General features: G+C 37.8%; 2 protein-coding genes across 3 annotated transcripts; one reads left to right on the plus strand and one right to left on the minus strand.

The window, feature by feature from the left end:
- Positions 1–257: 257 nt before the first annotated feature.
- Positions 258–12,467, plus strand: pum3 (pumilio RNA-binding family member 3). Of its 2 annotated transcripts, none has more exons than XM_041810085.1 (18): positions 258–318; positions 1,554–1,621; positions 1,706–1,921; positions 2,013–2,199; positions 2,942–3,017; positions 3,510–3,603; positions 3,875–3,941; positions 4,990–5,164; positions 5,250–5,353; positions 5,695–5,773; positions 5,964–6,062; positions 7,037–7,090; positions 7,296–7,376; positions 7,567–7,709; positions 8,144–8,366; positions 10,154–10,241; positions 10,869–10,959; positions 11,424–12,467. In XM_041810085.1, exons 2-18 carry the CDS (start codon positions 1,555–1,557, stop codon positions 11,551–11,553), a joined length of 1,974 nt encoding a protein of 657 aa, XP_041666019.1. In that variant the 5' UTR covers positions 258–318; position 1,554; the 3' UTR covers positions 11,554–12,467. The 2 variants fall into 2 exon arrangements, with proteins under 2 accessions (XP_041666019.1, XP_041666017.1); XM_041810083.1 differs by having other exon boundaries at positions 260–301.
- Positions 12,468–12,839: 372 nt separating this feature from the next.
- Positions 12,840–22,833, minus strand: kcnv2a (potassium channel, subfamily V, member 2a). The gene is made up of 9 exons (XM_041811138.1): positions 22,708–22,833; positions 22,385–22,522; positions 20,715–20,893; positions 20,455–20,626; positions 17,796–17,987; positions 16,010–16,264; positions 15,810–15,926; positions 13,448–13,573; positions 12,840–13,178 (listed from the first exon to the last, which is right to left on the minus strand). The coding sequence occupies exons 1-9, from the start codon at positions 22,831–22,833 to the stop codon at positions 12,840–12,842; spliced, it is 1,644 nt and encodes a 547-aa protein (XP_041667072.1).

The raw sequence follows: 22,833 nt of genomic DNA on the forward strand, positions 1-22,833 counted from the left end.
AATTGTTACAAAAAACGGCTCTTATGACAAACATGGCCCCTCTAAATTCGCTGTTTTATCTGTAACGAAGCAAATAATGTTCTTAGTAAAATTGGGATTCTCATTATTTTTAGAGAATTAACCATTTTCTCGATTAACTGCATGTCTAATGCACTGCCAGAGTTGTTCTGGCTAGTTCTTAGTAGAACTGAACTGTCGTAAAGTAACATATTTTGCGGCAGCGAGCGTTCAGTTTCATTGGAGGTATTGTGCCGTAAACTGTTATGTTCAAAGAACACATGGGACTGAGCAGTGGCAGCGTGTGAGTACATCTCAAATGTGAGTAACAGAATAAATGTTGTAAACCCTGTAGTTGTTCTCGTTGGCAGTACAGATAAAAGACAAATGCGCTTAGCTCTACCAATAATATAAAAATGTCTGTTGACAGGGGTTGTTTATAGAATTAGCTAACTTCGCTAGCACTGGGCAAAACATTCAAAACAACCAGCCTCAGTTATTAGACGATAACCGACAAACCTAATAAATCTTAATGAATAAATGGTGCTGTTCCAGCATAAATATCAGGTATAGTTTACATCTTAGGAGTGAATTTTACTTGGGTGTTGCATACAGTAGTGGTTAACCTAGTTTTCTTTCTTTCTTTGCTATCCAACTTCCACGTACTATATTTGACTCCCTTAGAGGAATAAAATAACTGTTCCTCCTAATTCAAAAATCTTTGAGACAACAGTTGAAATTTGAAATGTATTTGGAGTAAATAAAAAGAGAAAATTATAGCCATAGAGATATAATAATATTACACGACACAGACAACAAAGTGAAATAATTGTGTCAAAAGCAATAATTTTGTTTACATATCCAAAAAGGAGTGGGAGGGAGTACACACAATCATTTTCATCCCCTCTCCATAATTCATTTCATGTTAATTATCCAGCTTCCTCATAGTCTAGATGGTAGGTAACAGAACATTTGTCTGTCACATATATGATTTTGTGTTACTGCATTCATACTTTTTTAACTCTTATCAGTAATATAACGTTTTAATATAAAGTTTTTGTTTTTCCAGTGAGGGAGATGCCACCACACTATCACACTGCTGCCACCAAAATATTTTACTCTATCTGTGCCGATATCAGCATAGCTTTCTCTGCAATGTCTCCACACTTTGACCTTACGATCCAACTTCTTTAGGCAGAATCTGGACTCTTCACTGAACATAACCGGTGCCAAAATAGGCATCTGATTGTCAGCACCTGAGGGTGCTGCTAAAACAAGAGTCAAAAACAACTGCCGATATCATGTCGACATTATCGTGCATCCTTACCAAAATAAAAGTTCATGACTGATTTTTGTAGTCTTAACATGTATTTCTATATATACGTTTGTTATTATTATTATTATTATTATTATTATTATTATTATTACTGTTGACACATACCTATACAAATTGAAGTTCAATATATAGATAGTAAATATGTGACAATATTATGTGGTCATGACAATGTATAACATGACATGTTTTCCTTTTTTTGTGTGTGTTTGATGCATTTTAGAATGGAGGCCAAATCCAAAAAGCCCTTCTCTCCCAAAGGTGGGAAAAAGTTCACACAGAAAGGAAAGGGTAAGTTCCAGCTTACATTATCATGGTTGATACATCATCAGTTTTGGTTTTGTCACTGTGATTTAAAATGATTCCCCTTTCCAGATTCAATAGGGACCAAACTTGGTGGAAAACCAGGCAGTAAGCCAGGTGGTAAAAAGCCCTTCAAACCGTACAACAACACAGAGCGTAAGAACAGACCAGGGAAGGATGGTGATGGAGGCAAGAAACAACAAAAGTTTGCTTTCTCCAAAGGTGGGAAAGGACCACAGAAGAGGAAAATGCCACATTTTAAAGCGAAACACAAGGAAGAAGGTGATGGTAAGTAAACAGTTTGCTTTTTGTTCTGTAGAACTTTTTGAACAAATCCAACAAATGAAAAGAGCCCTAATGTGAGTGTATGTACCACCAGGTCCTGTGGCCAAAAAGATGAGGAAAGGGGAGTTTAATCCAAAAACAAAGGAGCTGACTAAAGAGGAGCTGAAGAAGAACAGGCAGCAGAGGAAGAAGGACTTGAAAACAAGCAGACAGCAGGCAGAGAGGAAAGACATGTTTGAGATCATCTGTAAAGCAAAGAAAATGTGGGGAGATCTCAGGAGGTACGCACTCACAGGGATCTGGAATTTCAGCAACATATGCTTAAGATCTGCTTGACATTCTGTATCAAACCAATCAGCATTTAGATTCCCTGACTGCCTAAAAAGCATCAGAGATATTCTAACTAATCTTCATTCAACAAATAACCATTAAAAGTTGTTTTCTACTGCTTAAAGCATGACTTTTTCCTTTTTTTCAAGCATGCATTGTGATATTCTCTTGGCAGATTTTGGCAAATTTCCCTCAGTGGCGAATGAATCACTAAAATTTGTGTAGTTTTAAGGTTATACTGCAGAAGTCGGCACTGCTGCTTTACTTACTTTCCACTGTTATTTAGAAACTCAGAAGGTGCATGCCGCTTCTTCTAGATAGTATGGACAAAGAAACGAGAGCATTTACAGTGTGAACATGAAAGCCACGTGGAAAAGGAAGCTTTACCTGATTTTTTTTTTAAAGCGTCATCAGAATAACAATATGCCTCTTTCCAGAGACCTACAGTGACTGTCAGAATACGACAGACAATGCTTGCTGAAGGCTTCCGAGATTAAAGAAGAATTTATTGTAGCTTTTCAGAGTTTGACTGCATGACAAATAAAGTCTATAATTTGGATTATTCAAAGAAATTCTGATGTGTGGAGGACATTCAAGAAGCTAATCAATCAAATCTGTTTTATAAATATGTTAGTATAAGAATCTACAGTTTCCTGCTTTGACTAACATGATGGTGATGTTTGCACTTCACAGGAAGAATTGTGAAAAAGAATTGAAGGAGAAACTGATGAAGGAGCTTCACAACCTGCTCCGTGGAAAGATTAAACAGGTGAGTCTCCCTCTCTGGTTTTCTCTGTTTACTGGAAGGTTTTTTTGGTTTTGAGACATTTGATCAGCTGCAGCACCTTCCCCCTCTTTACAAATGTGTTTATTTAAAAAAAAGCATATGCATTTTTATTGTTAAATGCCAGCACATGTCCTGTCAGTCAAACTAAGTGGGGGAGTTATTTTGAAGGTTTTCTAATGAAGCAGTTTCTGGAGACTAGTAAATGTTTTAACTTTACTACAGCACATGTTGCAATTCAAAGAGGTTTATTGTATTGTTTAGTAGTTTATCTTTCAAGATGATTCCAGCTCACTGCAGGTTTGTTTTTGTCTATCAGTAATTAAAACATTTAACTCTCCAATATTGATATCTGAGGTTTGGGAATATAAAAAATCAGTAAAGGTAGTTGAGAAGTCGGGCAGGATCAGTCCCACGTTGTTGTAGTTATACATGTTGTATCTTGATTGTCTTGGTTGTTTATATTTCTGCCTCCAGATGGCGTTTGCTCACGACTCTGTGCGAGTGCTGCAGTGTTTCATTCAGTTCGGCAGCCATGAACAGAGACAGGAAGTGTTTGAGGAGATTAAAGGTGCACACATCTGTTCATAAAAATCTGTTAGTGTATCTGTGATTCATGTGTACCACCTTTTTGCATGTTAGCTAGCTAAAGACAACTGTTCTGTGTTTCCAGATGTGGGGAATGAACAATTTCAAATTACAGGCACAGCGGTTACATGCACTTTTAACTTCAGATAAAGTTTAGGAATTCAAGCTGTGGCTTTTATTCTGATAGACTTGGGCTCATAGTGATGCAACTAATAAACAAGAATTAACTGTCTCTGTTTTGTTTTCACCCACAGAGGACACCATCACTCTGTGTAAGTCACAGTATGGCAGACACATTGTGAAAAAGCTGCTGATGTACGGGTGAGTAGACTCGAAGCTTATACCTTTTTTTCTCCTGCTCTCTTTTAGCAGATGTTTATGCAAATATGCAAATCACACACCCTTCTATTTGATGTAGTTGCCTAGCTGTGATAATTATAGCTAATATAAATGCATGTGAATTCAAGTGCTCAGTATTATAACCATAAAACAGGAAATTTTAGAGGTGATTTGGTATGTTTAAAGAGATTTCATTGTAAAAAATATAATTAGAAACTTGAAAATGTTACATTTTTGTTGTGTGGAGAAGTATTTGATGGCATTTTTTAAATTATTTTTCCAGATATGTTGCTTGTTTAAAGTCCATTTATCATTAATTATTCAGTGGAAAGCTTGATTTTTTTATTAACTTAGTGTGCATTTCTGTACCGTAATCTTTTATTATTATTTAGACTTAATTCTATATACAAATTATATATTGACAAATAATATTAATCACCTAGTTAAAAAAATACCAGGAGAGTTACATAATGCATTTGTATGTTCTCAAAAAGTTCTACACTTTCTTTTTTTTTTTTTAAGATTTATTTTTGGGCTTTTCATGCCTTTTTTCGATAGAGGAGGACAGTGGGTAGAGCTGGAAACGGGAGAGTGAGTGGGGAGAGTCATGCGGTAAAGGACCACAGGCTGGATTCGAACCCAGGCCGCCTGCGCACAGGGGTAGCACCTTAGACTGCTAGTCCAAAGGTGCTCCCCAAAGTTCTACACTTTCTAGATCAAGAATTTAACTTCCTAGAATCTAAATCAAAAAACATAATGCCTGTGTCTCTTGACAATATTATCAGCTGAGAGGGTGACAAAAACAAGTCCAAGATTTAGTCTTTACATCCTTACAAAGTCTGTTCTTTGAAAACATTTGAGATATCACAGTGAGTCTGTGAGAAAAAACCACAAACCTGAGGGTAAAGCTGTCTAAATATAGCACAATTAATGTTTTCTCTCAGGATTTTTATTTTCTTGTTTCTACAATTTTGTCTAGCTGATATTTAATTTTTTGTGACTAAGTTGTGCGTTTGTGCTTCCTTTGCAGTAACAAGGAGGTTGTTGCCGCTGTGATGCAAACTTTCAAAGGTCATGTGCGTCCAATGCTTCGGCATGCTGCCGCCTCGTCTATTATTGAGTACGCCTACAACGACAAAGCTGTGCTCGCACAGAGACTCATGCTCACTGAGGAGCTGTACGGGAACACCTTCACTGTGTGCAAGGTACGCATGAACACATGCCTCCTTACCACTGCACTGGAAGTGTTTTAAAAGACCTTCAACCAATCATTTCTCTGTCTGTGTTCAGTCGACTGTGTGTAATACCATCGAGAAGGTCGCTCAGGAGAACCCGGACAAACTAAACAACATCATCGATGAGATGAAGCAGATCCTCACACCCATGGCTCAGAAGTAAGAAAACAGTATCTTTTACTTAAAATTCATTCATCTTTGTGGGGAAAGACCTGCCTGTTAAGACATATTGACATTATTGGGTCAACATCAGAGACTTTTGTGTGTTTGATGTACAGAGAGGTGCTAGATTTCTACATGTTGAGAAAATCTTTAAAATAAATTCATGCTGTAAATAAATGTTGTTGTTTTTGTCCCCTTTAAAGAAACAGCACTTGGGTTAAAATTTGAAAAGCTTTAAGGTTGACATTCTTTTGGAAGAAGAACCATGCAGCCTGTTGACATCTCTTAAATAAAAAATGAAATGTGAAATTAAATATGTCTGTTTTGTTGTGTTTTAGAGAACAGGTCATCAAACACTCTCTGGTCCACAAAGTCTTCTTGGATTTCTTCCTGCTCTCTCCCGAAAAACAAAGAACGGTGAGCTTCTCGTAATTTTGTATTTCTTCTCACATTATTTAATAAATAAATAAAATTTAATTCATTTAATAGCAGCAACGTCTTAGCATGTGTATTATGTGAAATCAAACAAATACAGCAAGAGCAAAATACATGCAAATAAAAAAGTAAAAGTTGTCCTGTCTCATCTGATTTGTTTTGCTCTGAACAGGAGATGATCGAGTCCATCAGAGAATCAGTCGTCTACATGGCTCACACGCACGACGGAGCACGAGTGGCAATGCACTGTCTGTGGCACGGGACGTCCAAGGTCTGAACTCGCACATTCACACATACATTTCTTCAGCCGTCTTTCTTTAAAGATAGTCCACCAGTGCCTACATCGGTATTTCAGCTCGCTGTGATGGTATTTCTTACATATTTGCTATGGCTTCATTTTCCTAGCTTTTAAAGCTTTGATATGTTGGCTAGTGAAGCACCATTTCATACATCTAAAAAAAAAAAAAAAAAAATTTAACACTTCTTGAATCAGATCTTACAATAAATAAATAATGATTAAAAGTAATAGATCATAATTTAATTAACAGTAATAAAATAAAATAAATATTACATTATAAAAAAAGTAAATTTGTAAATGAAAAATAAAATAATAATAATAATAAATAAATGAAATAATAAAATTAATAATAAATAATGATAATATGTAACTAGAAAAGCACTCAGAGAGCGCAGACCTCCACCATTAGCCCTATCTCCCAATAGTGATAAATCCTTTAAAAATTTCCTGGATCCAGACGGTGATACCAGTTCTTCCTTATGCCATTTCTGACATTTCCTGAAAATTTAATCAAAATCTGTCCATAGCCCTCTGAGTTATGTTGCTAACAAACTAACAAACTAACTAACAAACCCTGCTGATCACATAACCTCCTTGGCGGAGGTAATAATGTAATTGTAATGTATAATGTAATGTTATTATATATGATATATACATATAATAATGTAAATAGTGTAAATAATAATATATTTTTTTAAGTTTTGTCTCAATTAGAATGAATTTAGATTAAATATGATGATTTAGCCATTATTCTTTCAGTCTTTAAAACCTGGCGCTGACACTAACAAACACATATTACACAAGGCAGGTGAATTGTTTTGCCATTGTGTTCACATATTAGTAGCTTTATTTAAAAACAGCAATAGAATTTGAGTTGAAAAATACATTTATAATACGGTGTCTTTGTTTCTTTGTTATAAGGAAAATTTTGATTTTTCTTGTTTCAGGACAGAAAAGTTGTCATCAAAACCATGAAGACGTACATGGTGAAGTTTGCCACGGTGAGGTCTCATTGCTGCTCTGTTCAATTAATGCTTTTTTTGTGTTTGTTTTAAACATGCTGGTAATACTTTTTTAAAGGTCATTGGATGGAAAAAAAAAAGCCCTATTACTCTACATTTAACATTGTCTAGTAGTTTATCAATGGAAAAAGTCTTTTATAGCTCCTTTTATCAAAGTTTGGGCTGTTGTTTTATTTGTCCTCAGGGGGAGTTCGGTCACCTGGTTCTTTTAGCCATATTTGATTGTGTGGATGACACAAAGCTGGTCAAGCAGGCCGTGCTCTCAGTAAGTTTTATGTTACGTGGTTTGAAGATACCTCACAAAGTAAAAGTCCTGATTACTGAACTATTGACTGCAGTTTTCTTGAAAGTGAAATGAAAATAACTTGCATAGCTGTCAGGTCACAATACGAATTTGAAGATTTCCGAAAATCAGAGTCTATAAATGTGGTTTCCTGTGTTTCCTGCCTGTTTAGGAGATCTTGGCATCTCTGGATGAGGTCATCAGTAACAAATATGGTAAGAAGGTTTTGTCGTACCTGCTGAGCCCCAGAGATCCAGCTCACCTGCTGCCAGAGATCATCAAGGTGCTGGAGCAAGGAGACGGGAACGAACACAGGTAATAAATGTCTTATTTAAGCCCCACTTATTATCTTTTTAAACTTTACAAAGATGTTGAACTGCAGCTGAAGAAACTCCAGACTAACTACTCCTAAATTGCACAGGTCTAATTTCAAACTGGAAGTGATGCATGATGATTTTTCTAGGAGGTTGTTTCTGCCTACCTGTTGTGTTAGCCTTAAGTCTAAAAACTTGTCCCTTGTGCGAAAAAGACACAAACACGGGACTGGTTCTGTCAAGTTTTGTGTATCTGCACATGTATTGCCGAAGAAGAAAACACAAGCAGCACCAAGCCATGGTTTTACGTGCGGCGTCTGTCCATCACACTTCATCTGCTTTAATTCACTCATTAGCTGCATGCAAGGAAGAGGTGTAAGGTTGGACATTCACTTTAAAACCTTCCCATGCATATGTTTTATTTTCTTCCCTTAGTAAAAAAGACACGGCGATCAGGAGAAAGGAGCTGCTGGAAGCCGTCTCCCCCACTCTGTTAGAGCATCTCTGTAACAACGCCTCCTCCATGGTGATGGACAAGGCGACCAGCGTCACTGTAAGTGACATCCTATCGTCAGCCTGCGGAGATCTGCAGCCCGCCATGACAGCTGTGGCTCAGCTGGCCAATCAGGAGTTAGTGCCAGGAGGGATCAAAGGACAGGTAGAATGTTTTTCTGTGTTTTTTGTGAAGTTTAGGGAAAGAAATTCATGGGCACAAACATATGTACAGTTTTCAATTAAGCAAAGGAAAATAAAACTATAGCCTACTTCTTGGCATTAATCCTGCTTTTCTATAAAATACATCCAGAGGTTAAAGAGTCATACTTCTCCAGATATCATTTAGTTTAGTTTGAATAATGAACTTTGACCTTTGGACGATGTTAAATAAATCGTTTCACTCTGGGTGTTTGTGACCAAAAATGGCAGCATACATGAATAACAATAAAACAATATACATTCATTTTAGTCCTACTTCTTTTGCTGATTGATGATTTTTTTTATCAAGATCAGACCTGATCATACAAATCAGATATGAATTACATTTAAGGAATTTAACCCTTTAACTGCCAGTTCAAGAGCAAATTCTGTTTGTAATGTACAAGACACTAATAAGGGAATATTTTTCATATATACATACAAATTGGATTTACTTGAGGGAGATTATCACAGCCTTGTTAATTGATTTTTTTAAAAAAAAGATTTTATCACACTCAGAGAGTAAGTAACCAAAATGGATGCCATATAGAATAGTAATAAAAAAATATATAAAAAATCCTCTTTTTTGCAGAAATTTTTAATCAAGTCAGGTCAGGCCTGATTGATCCTTAGGAATTTAACACTTAAAATTCCCATTGAATTGTAGGAATGCCCCAATTTTTGTAATGTAAAAATATAAAAATGTTTTTTTTTTAATAACTTTAATACAAATTGGATTTTCTTGAAGGTGAACACAGCCTTGAAAATGTAAATAATGAGCCACCACTTTTATTGTTATACAATATTATTTTTAATTATGAAATATTAATAAATCATTATAATACTGCCCCTGTAGAAAACCTGGAAAAAACATGTTACTTCTCCATAAACCAAATATGGGGAAATGGCTGAAATTTGGGGTCTAATAGGAAAATTTGAAGCATTAATTCCAGAATGAAAGTGTAATATAAAAACAATGTGTTTTTTTGCTGCATTAGCTGGAGGATCAAAATTTGGGTTCTAATTGGTTTCAATGGGGCATTTTTGATCACAAACACTTTGAGCGTATACGTTAAGTGTACAAACCTTTTCACAGAGCTATTTATTTTATATATTTGGAACCCTTACTGGTTCGTTTATTAAAATTTCAAAATTACCTTCCTAAAGGTATGTTGTTAGTATTAACACAACCAAAATAATCAAAAAAAGAAAACAAAAAAATGTCCAAAAAGCCACAAAATGGCCCTCTAAGGGTCAAACAGATGTCACATGACAAAAACATGTTAAAATAATCACTCAGTAGAAATTAGGGTTCCACAGGTTATTTTTTTCTAAGTGTGAGTCTCAATTTTTTTACTTTAAACAACCAGAGCTTGTAGTTCAGTGTTAACCAAGCAGCCCCAGAATCAGTTTTAAGACATCCCAGCTGCTGGCTGTGGCAATCTGCTGGAGCATTTCTGAATCATTAGTACTTGTTATTCATTTAAATACCTAAAAAAATACAGAAAAGCTACCAGAGAGAAATGGATGTAATTAAATTGAGATGAATTCTCTTCTGAAGTGGTTTGTCTGTTCATCCTCCTAAAACATTTATGTTTTTCTTGACCCTTATTCTTTTGTTTTGTTGTATTTTTTTAGTATTTGATGTCCTTATATTACTACTATACTCGCCCTTTGTTAGTGTGGTGTCCCATCAAAATAAAACTACCTAAATCTTGAGTTTACTTTCAACTATTTGTGTTTGTGCTGCAGCTCCACATGGCTGAACATCCTGCAGGACATCTGGTGCTGAAGTGGCTTATAGAGCAGGACATGACGCTGGCAGAGGCTGGAAAAGAAGGTAAAAAACTACAAACACAGCTACAGGGCGTCTAATCAGTAGGCTCTTAACTGCAGACCATGCAAATGCCAGTACAGAACTATAGTAAATCTCCTTGTTTCACTCTAGAGTTTTTATGTTCAAGGCCACGCTTCAAAAATTCCCTTGAATGGTAGCTTTCTAAATGAGCCCATCAGTTTATAGTTAATTTGAGTTTGTCAGACTAGTATGAAATGCAACTACAAGAGATTAATATTATATTAAAATTAATTTTTTGCACTAAAATGCTTTCATACAGTAGTTGTCATTCTGCTTTTAAATCTTGATTTTTGATGATCTGACGATTAAAACGCAACAATTTGCTAGCTTGCCAGTCTCACACTGTTGAGGACTCAGTGTAAAAACAGCCACAAGAGGGCAGGAACTGTACTTAAAACTGGTTGAATAACATTTTTTCCTGGCAAATAGCAGTGAAACTAGTCCAGAGAAAACCAAAACTTAACATTTGATGTCCGGGATGACAGCACTGTGGTCTCTTTAGGCTAAATAAAAGTCAACATTTTTAAAAACAAAAGTCGTTTCTCGTATTGAAACTCTGTTTCTCTTCCCTTCTCTATGTTGATCTCTGCATCTCTCTCTTTCTCTTAGAGCGGTTTGGACGAATTCTGGTGGACACAGTGGGAACAGACAAGCTGAAGACCTGGATCAAGGTCAACAGAGGAGCCATGGTGCTCTGCTGGTTAGTGAACATACGTACTTCATACAGTGTAGAAGAGAACTTTAGATACCTTCTTGTTTTTAAAGTGAAGCCTGTGGGTCTCAAAGCTGCATTCTTATGAATGAGCAGCAGATGGCAGTGCCACTGGTTATAAAAATAGCCTGAGTGTATTTAAGATTTCCAAAAGAGCATTCTTCTATTTTTATTTATTTCTTTAGGAAACATTTTCCCAATGGCTTTATGGAAACAGTAGTTTCAAGTCTTCTTTAACCCCAACACTCCTCCAACCTCATTTTGTCTTGGCGCTCTTATTGGCCCGTTACAAATATGACAGAGAAAAGTTCTCCAGTTACCTTCTGAGAATTTTTTTTTGCAAAGTCTCATAAAAGATGATCAACATTTTACAATCTGAAGACTGTGAGAGATATAGCATGTAGTCACAAGCTAAGTCAGCCTTTTAAAACCTTTGTGTTTTTCTTCCTCAGCCTCCTGAACAGCTGTGACAAGACCGTGTCTGCAGAGGTGAAGGAAGCGCTGCAGTCCCTCAAATCAGAGCTCAGCAGCTTCAGCAACAACAAAGGAGCTGAGATCTTACTGGAGAATCTAAACAAGTAGAGACTTTTATTTAAGACAAACTGTTTACATCACTTCCTGTGGTGCTGCTGTCATTGGACTCCTGCAGATCTGCAAGCTGCATCTAGAGGATACAACCTGAAACCCTGCGAGACATTTCTGTGCCTGGTGGATGTGTGGACATGTTGAATTATTTCTGTTTGGAGGAAAAATGAAGCTTCCTGAAAACTGATTGAAATGCAGAGACGTCCCTTTTGTGTGAAGGGATTCATATACACACAGCCTGAACAGTGCAGGTTATGCTGTCCTTGAAATAATGTTGAAGTAATCTGAGTGCAACAACTGAGAAGCACAGTTTCCCTGAGTTTCCTAATGAGTAGAAATTATTTCTTATCACTTCTATGTAGTCTGTGTCTGGTTTGCAACTTATAATTTGAAAAAACTTGTCACACATTGAAAGCTTACATGTTAAAATGAGGAAAATGTATAGTTCAGGGAATCTTATATTGGTACTTGGAGCAGACGAATGATGAATATGACATGATTTCTTTAGTGTTGGTGCAAACAGCAGTTGTAAATCGATTTTTAAAAAAACAAAAAATTAGTTTAAATGAGCAGATTGTTATCAAGGAGAGATCTATGCAGTTTAAATTCTTACAATAGAGAAACATAATTCAGATTTTATGCAGTAAAGTTATCTAAATTCAAACAGCAAACATATCCGTCCTCATAGTGACAGGTTTGGTTTTCTAAATTTAAGGTTTTGAGATGTTTCTTCATCCATACAGCTAAAATCTTGCTGCAAACCTTTCTGTAATCTCAGTGCTTTATGACAGCAACTCAGGTTCAATCCTGCCATCCCTTTTTTTCAGATTTTTATGTTAACATTTTACAAACTTGACTTGGTATTCTGTTTAAAAGAATGTGATGGAAAAATAAAAGATTATAATACGTTATTCTTGTGGGGTTTTTTTAACAGAAGGCAAACATGCAGTGTCAGCTTTCCAAACTAAAATAGGGTAATTTTCTGAGAGCCCAAATCTGCAACTATTAAAATACAATCCTGTGCAAAAATGCAGTTTTTTAGCCTGAAAATCTATTTCTGCCAAAGTATAGAGAAAAAAAATTAGCTAAATCTTAGAGATGACAATGTATATTGATAATAAACTGATAATTGAATTATTTTCTTGTTTTAAGTAATTTCCAGTCAACAAAATTAAAGAACATACTATACTGATGATAGAGTGCTTTCATTAGCAGACTTTGACTTAACATTTTTTTCTGGTTCCCGAGCTTCACAGAATGTCACTGGTCCATTTTTAACTTCTTTAGTCCACAAAGTCTCTGTTGTCCTGAAAGTTCCTTCTGTAGATTAATCTTTTTTCTCCTCTCTTCAGGTGAGACGTCCTCGGCTGAACGGCGTCCTCGCAACACTCAGCCAGCTTCTTGGCCGCCCTCCTGGCAAAGTGCACCTTCCCCCGAGCTTTAGTGACAGCGGTGTACTCGTGGGACTTGAGCTTGGCGTAGTAGTCAGAGAACTTGTTGTAGAGGATGGAGATGGGCATCCCGTTCAGGATGACGCCAAAGGAGATGCAGCCAAAGGCGAAGATTCGGCCAAGGTTGGTCTCTGGAAACATGTCACCATAGCCCACGGTTGAAATACTCACCTGGGGGTAGGAGGAAAAGAAGCATTAGCCAGCCTTTTAGTTTTTCTCAACCAAAAGTACCTCATTTATTAGAACAAGATTTCCGTAATAACAAATAATTTATATTGACAAAGCTGAAACCTCTCCAGCGATAGCCATTATTAAACTGAATATTCGGTGCTATTTGGTAGCTTTATTTTTTGTGACAGACTACAAGCTTCTGTTTTTTTTCTTTATAAATAACACTAGCTGAAATGCTGCTTATATAATCTACGCATTTGTGAACTCACAGCAGCCCACCACCATGAGTGCGGGATGGAAGTGAAGTTCGTGTTGTAAACATCATGCTCCACAGTGTACACCATAGCTGAGAACATGAAGATTCCCATACCGATGAAGAGCAGCAAACAACCCACCTGCAAATACACGAGAAAATACATTTAATAATTTTATCAACTCTTTACATATAGCCTCATTTTGGACACTTTCAATAGTAGCTGCATACCGTGTACTGAAGTTACACATTACTCTTCTTTTTCATTTTTTTCTGTCTGAATTCGTTTTAAGTGTCTGCCATGTGGGAAGCAAACAATGTGTTAATGCTGTTTTTAAATGACACCAAGAGTCTGATAGACTTCAACGCAACATGTCTTTAAGTGCATGCAAAAACCGCTGGTGTGTCACCTTTTAAATGATGTCACAGTGCTCAGGTAGATGGTGGCTACAACCAAGCAGCAACCTCCGGTCCTGAAAAATAAAGCCAATGCGGAAGTGCAAAAAATTTGCAATACCGCAAGTGTCCACTTGAGGCTGGCTGCAGGAACACTGGAAGTCCCGTCTGGACACCTGTTAAACAGCTGGTTTTTACACTAGAAATAAACTGGTCTAAAAAAAGCAAAAAAAAAAAACAAACATGCCTCATTAGCTAATGTCTTCATGTGCTCCCACTGTAAGGGGGTTGAATTTTTTTGTACCGCAATGGTTTAGATTATATTTAGGATGAACGTCATGGCGCACTGCATCTCATTTAATTGACACATAGCTTGACAGGCAGAGGCTATGTTTCTGTCAACTAGAATGCTAGCTAGCTAGCTCACAAAAAGTTGGGCTTAGTGGGTGGGACATTAGGTTGATCCAAAATTCAGTTGAGACCACGATTTCAATATGGAAGCTGCCATGGATTGCTGCCACGGATTGTCCAGAGCTGTTTGATTCCGCCTGTTGTAAGCGGACGGCTGACGTCACACAGGGTTTGTCCAGTTCTTTCTACAGTCTATGGCTACAACAGAACAAGAGCATTCTGACTTACATAAGTTACCAGACTCGACAGCCGACCTACACCTGCAAGCTTGAATGGAACTAGTTATTTTTCTGTTGAAAACAAAACAAACTAAATCTGAACTCCAGTGAAGCCTGGGCTTGCCTAAACACCTTCCTGACCGAGAAAATAAAATTGGATAAAACTTCAGATTAGGGTTAAGGTAACCGCAATGATACCAAAAGTTAAAAGTTAAAAACCTGACTTCCAAAACCTGATTACAAAACTTTAATAAAGCCGAGTAAACAGTCTGCTTACAGGGGAAAAGTTTTTCCTCCAATAAAACATTCTAATGAAGCAAGTGTAGTTTAGGTAGCTTGATTATAGCAAAAGCTACAAACTGTAGATAACTTAGCAAAACCAAAGATCACAAAGCAGCTACAATGCTTCGTTTCTGCATTATCTGCATTGCTAAGTTAGTTTTAGCTACATGTACTGTACTAAAGCTTGTGTTGCCAAAGCTAACTTAGCTATAGGTAACGGGCCTACGTAGCTACAGCTAGGCTCACAAACCAGCTTTGTAAGCTACTTAGGTACTTTATCCACAAGCTACATTAGTATTAGATATGTATGCTAAAGCTAACATTGCTAAGGCTAAAATTGCTAAAGCTAAGATAGCTACATTGCCTTATATAGTAAGGTTAATTATGCAGCTAGCGTAGCTATGTTAGCGTTGACTGAAGCTAACGAAGCTAAAACAATCCACTTTTCCTGTAACTTCTTAAATGGGTCTTTATCTAATTTAATGCCAGACTAGATCTCTGATCTTTTTCTCTGTTTTTTCTGTTTTTTTTTTTTTACTCAGTCCGTCATGTTTGTAATGTGGTTATTTCATGAACATAACTGCCAAACTTTATGAATGAAGTTGTTTTTTTGTTTTTTATTTTTAATCTAAAACTGGAAACACATTTTACTGGCAAATTACGGCCCAAACGGTCTTATATTCTCTCACAACCTGGGTGACTGGAATACCGAATGACTGTTTTGAAGTAGTAGTTTGTTCTGTTAAGTTCATAATTGTAAAGCTGTCTGTTAAGTCATTTATGCCAAGGTTTAAACTTGAAACTCAGGTTTTCAGTTTACCTGTGGTGGTCAAATTTACGCCCTGACTCAGATTAACTCACCCCCTTACATTCACAACTGCACTCAAGAGAATAAAGCAAAACTACAAAACAAACACAGTCCTGCATACTTCTACACATTAAACACTTACTAAACCACCCCTCTAATGGAACTCATAGAACATTTTTGGACCCACTTATCTAAGGTTTGAAAATTCAAGCTCAGTTCCTGTAATTGGCATTATTGGCCCACACTGTAGAACAGATTCGTACCTGCTGGTAGCACTGTCTTAGTGTGAAGCCAAACGCTCTGAGTCCTGTCGAATGACGCGCCAACTTCAAGATCCGGAAGATTCTCATCAGACGCATGATCCTCAAGACCTGACCCAGCTGAAGGTGAGAGGAAACACAGATAAAGAAACAATAAATGTGCCATAAATCAAATTTTTTTGTAATTTTATATTCCCTCTTACCTTTCCTACCCGTCCCACCGTCTCAATGTCCCCTGCGTGTCGGTGAATGTCCTCGTCTTCAAAGTATTCCAGGATCATCTGCAGGTAGTGTGGCAGGATGGCGATGAGGTCCACTGTGTTCAGCATGCTGCGTCCAAAACACCTGATGTCTGGAGTTGAGACCAGGCGCAGCACGTACTCCAGGGTGAAGAAGGCGATGCAGAAAGTCTCCATGTGCTCGCCGTAGAATCTGCCACTGGGCTGTCCTGATGCCGTCTGAAGAAAATCAGTTTTATACTGGTGACTTAAAATGATTTTGAACCATATGATCATTGCTTCAGCACAGTTTGGTATAGTAAACACTGAATTTGGTTGATTTCCATTGCAAATGTTCACCGGGGGATGAAGGCTAACAGTCTATATATCTCTACCCATTAGGGACAGATAGGCACATTTGATACCCCTACAGAAGGGTCCTAAAATGTAGGACAGTCTAGATCAGGGAGAAATGCAAATCATTAAATTCTATTTCAAAACAAACTGGACCACTTGGTGGAAAATGCACCAAAAACTGAGTAGCTGTTTCTACATCTTATCTTTATTGTTCAGAGAAACTCAGATGATTTTGGTTCAAATGCTCAAACATGAAAAAATGACCTACTTTTGTATCCATGCAGATTATAACAAGGATTTAGAACAAGACAGGACTGTAGAGCTTCTCTTGGGTTTTATTATTTATAAATGCTAAATAATAGTTCCCTAAAGTGGCTGTGGTACAGCGCAGACTTATGTTAGTCTGACAAGAACAGACAATGATCCCAGGAGTAAAAAAGGACTGGACTGAACAGTGTAAAACATAAAGAAAAAAATAATTTTGGATCCTTTGTACGGAAGCCTAAAGTGGACATGCACCAATACAGTATATTTATTGTGATAACATTTTTCCCTGTGGCTTTTTTTACATACATATCTCATCAATAAAGTTTCAGAAGCATCAAAAACTTCATCACAGAGAGCAGTGTATTGTTTTAATTCCAAAAAAGTTGGGGCGCTGTGTAAAATGTAAACAAAACCAGAATCTCATGAACCCATATTTTATTCACAATAGAACATAAACAACATATCAGATGTTGAAACTGAGACATTTACCATTTCATGAAAAATATTATCTTATTTAGAATTTGATGACAGTACAACTCAAAAAAGTAGGGACAGGGCCATGTTTACCACCATGTAGCATCCTCTCTTCTTTTAACAACAGTCTGTAAACATCTGGAAGTGAGGAGACCAGTTAATGGAGATTTGGGAGAGGAGTGTTGTACCATACTTGTCTGATGTTGGATTCTAGCTGCTCAACAGTGCTGGGTGTTCTTTGCTTGATTTTTCATTTTATGATGCTCCAAATGTTTTCTATGGGTGAAAGGTCTGGACTACAGGCAGGACTGTTCAGCATTTGGACTCTTCTATTGTGAAGCCATGCTGTTGTGATGCATGTGTGGTATGCATTGTGTGTTGAAATATGCAAGATAGTGCCTTTCCAGATGTGTAAGCTGCTCACCATAGGCACTTATGTAACCCAATACCACCAGAGATGCAGGTTTTTGAACTATGCACTGATAATAATCTGGATGGCCCTTCTCAGCTTTAGTACACAAGACATAGCATCAGTGGTTTCCAGGAAGAATGTCAAATTTTGATTCATCTGACCACAGAACGGTTTTCCATTTTTAGCCAAAACTGATAAGCCCTTTCCCCTCTTCTCTCTCTCTCTTTCTCTTAAACACACAAAATGAAAAGGGAAACCCACCTTGTACTGCATCTCATCCACAGTGTTGAGCGTCATGGCCACAAGTGAGATGAGCACAAACATCGAGGAGGCGACGCCCATCAGTTTGGCGGTTATTGAAGAGAACGGCTTCTCCATCAGGTTCCAGATTTTCCTTCTGGTTGACCCAAAGGCCATGTCGTGAAACAACGCCTCATTCTCCTCCATCTCCACCTGCAGGACACAGATTTATAACCGAGGTAAGAGACCGAAAGAGTAAAAACCATTTTTGACTGCAGTAGATAAACTCATAAGAAGACTGGGCAAATACAGAACATTTTTCAAAACAAAGCCTGCTGCAAAAACATAAAAATGCTACCACATTTCTTTTTAACCAAGGGCAGAATGTCAAGCTTTAAACTCAAACAAAAAAGGGATGATGGAATAAAATACTCAACAAAAGACAATGAAAAAAAGAGTGCAGATGAAACTGCTTCAGAGTTAGACCTCTGCGATAGGAACATCTGTCTAAATCTGAGCCAAGAAAGAGCTTGTATCTCCTTTCTCCATCTGTTAAGATGCTGCAGATGTGATTTATAATGTAGGTCAGACGGACAGAAAGAGCCAGCAGATTACAGACAAATGTCACAGTTAATAAAAATAGTAGCTGCCGAACCAATGACGACAGTGATGTCTTTTTAAACATATGGTGTTGGGACGGGACAGAGAGAGAAATAGTGTTTAAAAGTTCAAAAACATTAGGACTCATGTAGCTTAACTTAGCTAATGAGATTATTTGTTCTTCTTCCCCCTTGTCCAATAATACTGTCATATCTTTGCACACTGGGACAAGAGCAGAACTAGCAGCTCTGTTTTATCTGCTCAATAATGTAGCACGGTTACTAGCAAGGTATCATCTTCAGTCTCGGTAGCCGGTAACAGAATAATGACTCACTTTGAAAACAGAGTTAAGAGTCTGCAGCAACACTAGCAGCTCTGTGAGACTGTGCTTGAGTATAAGGGGGATTGCTTTCTCACAAATTCCATGATTACAAGCTAATTAGTTTGGAAAATATAAATCTGCAAAAAATGTACAAGTATTGATAAGAGAAATCAATCCAGGTTCTTTGTTTTAATGATGCCAGCTCTGCCTCTTTCTGGTTGAAAGTGCTCTATCAAAATGAATGGAGGTAAATAGGAAAGACAAGGTCTTTAAGGGTTCAAAAGCTTAAAATATGAAAAACCATGCAGTTTAACAGTTATTAGGAGCACATAAGTGGCCAGGGAGGGACTTTATAGGTGTATATAAGTGTCTGTTCAGACTGTCTCTGTCAAACTGGACAAATGGCCCTGACATGCCAGATTACTATTTCATATATGCGTGGCTTACTTAGGCCCATAACCCCCTATTGGGGTATAGGCTGTTGATGGGAGTCCTCCAGCGTGTTCCATCCTGAGCCTGAGCCTCTAGTCTGAAGAAGAGCACACTGGCTCAAAATCTCACTTGCTTGTTAATAAACACCTGATATGGGAGCTCATTGGTGTGCGGACCTTTTCTCTTTGCGTACTACAATCGTTTTGGATCCAGCACCCTATCTACTGACGTGCGTGTTCCACCTTTAATTTTCCTCCATCCTGAGCCTGAACTTTTAGTTGGTTCCAGGTGAAGCCCATCCTTTCAGTGTCAGCCTGGAAGCCTCGTCCCCAAGTGTTTTGGCTGGCCTCGCTTTCTTTTCCATAGTGGATTCCAAGAAATTCTACCAGCAGTTGGTGGGTCATCTTCCAGGGATCGATGTTGCTGATCTTGTCTGGCCAGTGAATTTGGAGGATTCTTCTCAGGTAGCTGTTAATGAATGTCTGACTCTTGTTCATGGTGGTCTTTGTCATCCTCTGAGTCTCCGAACCCTACAGCAGAATGGACTTTATGTTTGAATTAAAAAGCCAGATCATTGTGCTGTGAGATCTCTCTGGAGCTCTAGATGATTTTGAGCTGAATAAATGCTGCCCTGGCATTACAAATTCTTGCTTTGACATCTGCATCTGTTCCACCCTGTTTGTGTATCTATTGCATGGGATATACAGTATTACACATCCATATGGGAAACCTACTTCCGATACTGTTGACTGTCCTCCTCTATCTAATAAAGGCACAAAAATGCCCAAAAATAAAATCTTAAAAAAAAAAAAAATTATTTGAAGCGCAAAAAGGCAATGCAGAAGTGTTTAGGCGCATTGCTACTGCTGTTTTCTAATCTATTACCATTCTGTCAGATGGCTTGTTTGCGGCCAAATGGGAGTATGGTTGTTCCAGAGAGCAGGAAGTGACATTAGACGGCTCTTAATAATTTGAGATGACCTTAATAATGGGCAATAATGGTAATTACTCCTTTAAATTGGCAAGAAACAAATTTTCGTTTTTAGGGGATTGGTAGGTAAAACAACAGTTACTCACACTAGGGGGTCTGTAGTATGCTCCTGCAGGGTATGGTTGCTAATAAACAAGTAAAAGCATGAATACACAACATGGACATGACATGATGAGTTTCTGGTGAAGCCTGTTATTTCTCCATGATTAGTTATCAGACCACTGGAAGTTGAAGTTGCTGATGTAGATATGCAAAAAGTAAATCAGCGATTAAGAACCAGCTTCTTAGTTTTGGGGAAGTGCTTATCTTGTTGCATATGCACCCAGCCATCCTACCTCTTTAATCAACTGTCTCTGTATCTTCAATTGCTCGTTCAGCTCGTCCTGCCTCTCCTCGAAGGAGATCCGACAGCAGCGCTGACTGTTTTTGATCCTCACGCCCCAGTAGCTGATCTCCTCTAGGAAGTTTCGAGGACACATCTCATCTTTGATGCACAGCACTCCAGTTCTGATGGAATGACAATTAACAATCAATTCATTCCTTTTTAAAACCTTTAATTTCTTCTATGACTGAAAGATGAACACTTTTTTTGAACCTGTAGAAGTTGAAGATGTAGTGGAAGATTTTAGGATCCCTGTCAAAGAAGAACTCTTTGCTCTGGACGATGTAGTCATCACACAGGTCCAGCTTCCTGCTGTGGTCTGTGTATGTGGCCAACCTTCCGATCCTTGTCTTTGGATACCTGGCAGCTAACCTGTAGGGCAGGTGGTACACCTGCAGAGAGGGAAGCAAGAGGACAGTACATCAGAACACTTCATAAAACATGTTTAGATATTATCATTACAGTGCCTATAAAAAGTGTTCACCCCTCATGGGTGTTTTACCCTTTTATTGCTTTTGTAAATCAATCATGGTCAACATAATTTTGCTTTTTTGCAACTTTGGCTGTAATCACAGCACTGAGTCTGTGTGGATAGGTGTCAATCAGGCTTGCTCATCTGGACACTGCAATTTTACTCCATTCTTCTTCACAAAACTGCTCAAGCTCTGTCAGGTTACAGAGGGATTAGGCATGAACCGCCTTTTTCAAGTCCAGCCAAAAATTCTCTTTTGAATTGAGGTCTGGGTTTTGATTTGGCCACTTCAGAACATTTACCTTGTTGTCTTTAAACCATTTCTGTTTATCTTTCACTTTATGCTCCGGGTCATTGTCTTGCTGGAAAGTAAATCTTCTTATAACTCCATTAGAGTAGTCATAGGTGTCTTGGTAGCCTCTCTCATTAGTCTCCTTCTTGCACGGTCACCCAGTTTGTGAGGATGGCCTGATCTAGGCAGATTTACACATGTGCCATCTACCTTCCATGTCTTGATGATGGATTTTACTGAACTCCAGGGGATGTTCAGTGCCTTAGATTTTTTTTGTATCCACCATCTGACCCATACTTTTCCTTCACCTTGTCTCTGAGTTGCTTGGGGTGTTCTTTTGTCTTCATGGTGTAATGGTAGCCAGGAATACTGATTAACCAGTGACTAGACCTTCAAAGTTTTTTTGTATTTTTTTTCAGTCAAAACAGTCAAATTATATTGACCATGATTAATTTAAAAAATTAATACAAGGGTGAAACATCCAAACTAAAACGTACTCTGGGTTTTTATCACAGAAGATTTATTTTAAGCCAATCTTTGTCTTGTCAAATTTATAGTCATATTTTAGTCAACAAAATTAATACGGGCTGATAACCCTAATGAACTAAGGGAGCAGGGCTTAGAAAAAGGTCTATTGTACAAAATAAAGAAAAAACTGCAAATTTTAACATTTCAGGACTGGAACATGCTGACTGGTGTTTCAGCTTCATTCATTTACCGGTGAGTGATTGAAGTCATAAACCAGGAAAAAAAACGCCCACTCTTAAAGAGAAATGTGTGTCTTCTGTGCAGTATAATTGCCATTTTTGTTACTTTTTTATGGCAGCCTTGAACCAAGCAATTCTTGAGCCATTTCTTTTCCCAAAAGAGCATCTTAGCTTCGAATAAAGGCCTCTCTGTGAGGATCCTTCTTTAATATCAGACATTTGGACTGGCAGTGTCAAACTGTCAGTTCCCCTTTAGTGGACGTGACTTGAACATTTGTACATGGAGATTACAGCCCATTTTGCAGCTGCAGTCTGAAGCAATCCCATGGGAAATTCCAAAACTATTTGTACATTTATCTCTTACATATGAATATGGTCCAGGTTTTAGAAAATCAAAAATGATCTTAATTACCGTTCCTCCAACATTGATGTTGAGATTGAAGTTTTTGTTTGGAGAGAGCAGCAGGTGAGACTGAGACACCAGACATCGGTCATCGTCCTCTTCTTCTTCGTACTCAGTGTAAAGATCATAGATGTCCCTGCTGAGGTCCTGCATGAAACAAAATCATCCATAATTTAATCAGCAATGAAATTCTGGAACAGAAATGACACCATATAGCCTCCAAGAATTAGACAAGGCTGAGCAAAACCACAAAAAAAACTCAAGTCAAGAAAACTTACCCTTGCATTAAAATGTAATAAAGTGAAGTAAAGAAATAATAAGCAGTGTCTGACCTGCATGGAGCTCCATGGCTTCACAAAAGTGTTGCTCAGGTCCACGTAGTCATGTGGTTCTTTGACAGCTTGTGCCCGGCTGCCGGGGAACAGACTCCTGCTCCGAGCTCTGAGATGATCCAACAT

The sequence above is a fragment of the Cheilinus undulatus genome, linkage group 17 (assembly GCF_018320785.1).
Source record: "Cheilinus undulatus linkage group 17, ASM1832078v1, whole genome shotgun sequence".
NCBI lineage: Eukaryota > Metazoa > Chordata > Actinopteri > Labriformes > Labridae > Cheilinus > Cheilinus undulatus.